This window comes from Montipora capricornis, chromosome 10 (genome assembly GCF_036669925.1).
Source record: "Montipora capricornis isolate CH-2021 chromosome 10, ASM3666992v2, whole genome shotgun sequence".
Lineage (NCBI taxonomy): Eukaryota > Metazoa > Cnidaria > Anthozoa > Scleractinia > Acroporidae > Montipora > Montipora capricornis.
Genome location: NC_090892.1, coordinates 31942478 through 31944689, shown reverse-complemented (window position 1 = coordinate 31944689; position 2212 = coordinate 31942478). Strand labels below are relative to the sequence as shown.

The window sequence follows — 2212 nt, the reverse complement described above, 5'->3', positions numbered from 1 at the left end:
GTTATTACTCGGAATATATTCCAAGTTTTAATCTGGGTAGAATTTAGTTTTCTGTGCAGCAAAAAGCAAAATAGAATTAGGATTTCATTGGTTAAAAGCTATGTGTGATAACCCCTAGGGAGAGGTGGTAATTGAAAATCTAAACATCTTCCAGATGCAAAAAAAACTTGTGAACACGCGAACCTAAATCCTCGTAAAGGGTAAACATGACGAACACAGAAGCGAATGAAAGGATCCTAAAAAAAAAGTTTCTTGACCTCAGTGATATTGGGATAAACTGACTGCATGTCAAAATGTTGCAAAATTCACGTTATCTCTGTTTTTGTTAATTGATCTTGTAGCCATACGTGTCAAAATAAATTGAGTTTTTGGGTAATTCGATAAAGCTATTTCGCCCACTTGCAAATAGGAGGTTTTTATGAAAGCTTGGTGCTCAGTCTCGTCCAGAACAGAACTGCCTGTTGTCTATGACAATTCCGAAATATACAGGGCTCCCTTACCACAAAAAACACAAGTAACAAGAACGTCGATAAATCGACCTTTTTATTTCTTCAGGCTATTTCAATGATTTTTGAGGAATTCATGTCATGATCTTGATTGCATCTTTCTTGCGCCATTTTACCCAAACTTTGCATGGTAACAACTCATGTCTTTGTAGTTGAGGTATTGAGGACGGTTCCATCGGGATAACGTTTTTTGAAGCGTGTGGTAACTTCTGGATCAAGCAAGCGAACACCGTCTAGTTGATTTCCGAGAGTTATCCTGTGTACACAGAGTAAACTGGTCACAGGGTAATCCAAGACAAACATTCTCAGATAGAATTATCAGTTCTGCTTTTTATATAAATTAAAAGCAATTCTCATAAGAAAGGTCTTTTTCAAATATAAGTGGTCTGTCTACAATAATATATGTTAATCCTCGCGCGACCCGGGGTTATCTATCCTACCCGGCTCAGCCCCCAACCCACTCTCAAACAGTGCATTTTTTATGCCGAAGGGTTAATTAGTTCCTAATTTTCCTTTAAGTCGGTAATTGCTTGAATATCACAAATTCCTTCATCCAGGCTAACTCCATCTGCAAGGGATTACCCTCATACATAATCTTTATGGGTATATGCAGCATGAAGGCCGATTTCAAGGTAAGTCTCGAGAGGGCAGAGAATAGTATTTTGGTCTTGATTTGGGTATCCTTTTCCACAAAACTGGCAAGTTACTTGAAAAATTTGGTGTAAACAAAGTCTACCGGCAAAATGCCATCGAAATATCATTCTGGAACAAGGAAGCGGAATCCTTCCACAATATGACAGGGGACAGGGAAAAGGATTTACAAAGTTTAGTCCAGAATAGAAGTGTACCTCCACTTTTTGTGGTATATAAGACCCAAGACCCAAAGACATACCCTACTATCCACAATTTATGGAGAGGGACTGACCACCTTATTTGATTTTGTCTTAGATATTGTACACAGTTTGAACGTACGATTTAAAAGCCTTTGTGGATCCAGAACTGTAAAAATCATACCAGAAGAGCACATCAGAAAATTACCACATGACAAAACTTGATTTCTACAATCACAGCCAAAGAGGCAAACTTACGCTAATACGCTTTTAGCGAGCTTGTGACTTTACTCAGCAAACACTGACTTCTGGTCAACATTAAATACACCTTCCACTCCATGCACCACTTCGACCTCGAGACAATAACGGCTTACAGTATACCGTATTTACCCGTGTATAAGGCGATCTCGTGTATAAGTCGAGCCCCCATTTTTGATTCATATTGTATTCTGTAAATGAAATGTAGAAATTTTTCACCGGACTCACCAGTTAGGTTGAACGTTGTGCTGTCTACCAAACAGTTCTGCAAAGATGAAATCATTAGCAATACTCGATTGTTTTGCTTTCACCTGTAAGCTGTGACGCTTTTCCCGTTTCACTGTTTGATTGCTGGGCTATGTTACGACTGTTCGGCAGGATACGACATCTATCTAGAGGCCATTAGATGGTCTCATGGTTGAAGCATTCTTCTTACAGTTTAGTTTGGATTTACCAAAACCACACTGAAGGCAAGAAAATAAAAGGAGACTTCGGAAGGAAACGTTGGAATTAAAAAAATTGTATTGTGAGCCAAAAGAATTCCTGGGAAGGAGGATACGCGAATTTAAAATTGGACTGTCACGTTCCATATAGATACCAGAAGAGGCAGCATGACAA

At 38.8% G+C, this 2212-nt stretch overlaps 1 protein-coding gene across 3 annotated transcripts in view; it reads right to left on the bottom strand.

Moving 5' to 3' along the window:
- Positions 1–515: 515 nt before the first annotated feature.
- Positions 516–2212, bottom strand: part of LOC138022092 (N6-adenosine-methyltransferase subunit METTL3-like) — a 155207-nt gene continuing 153510 nt past the window's right edge. For 2 of the 3 annotated variants that reach the window (XM_068869116.1, XM_068869117.1), the window contains 2 exons: positions 1823–1859; positions 516–762 (listed from right to left, as the gene is read on the bottom strand). In XM_068869116.1, the coding sequence (XP_068725217.1) occupies positions 645–762; positions 1823–1859 (155 nt within the window). In that variant the 3' untranslated portion in view covers positions 516–644. Of the gene's footprint in view, positions 763–1818; positions 1860–2212 lie in introns of those variants that run through there. The other variant, XM_068869118.1, reaches the window with a different exon arrangement.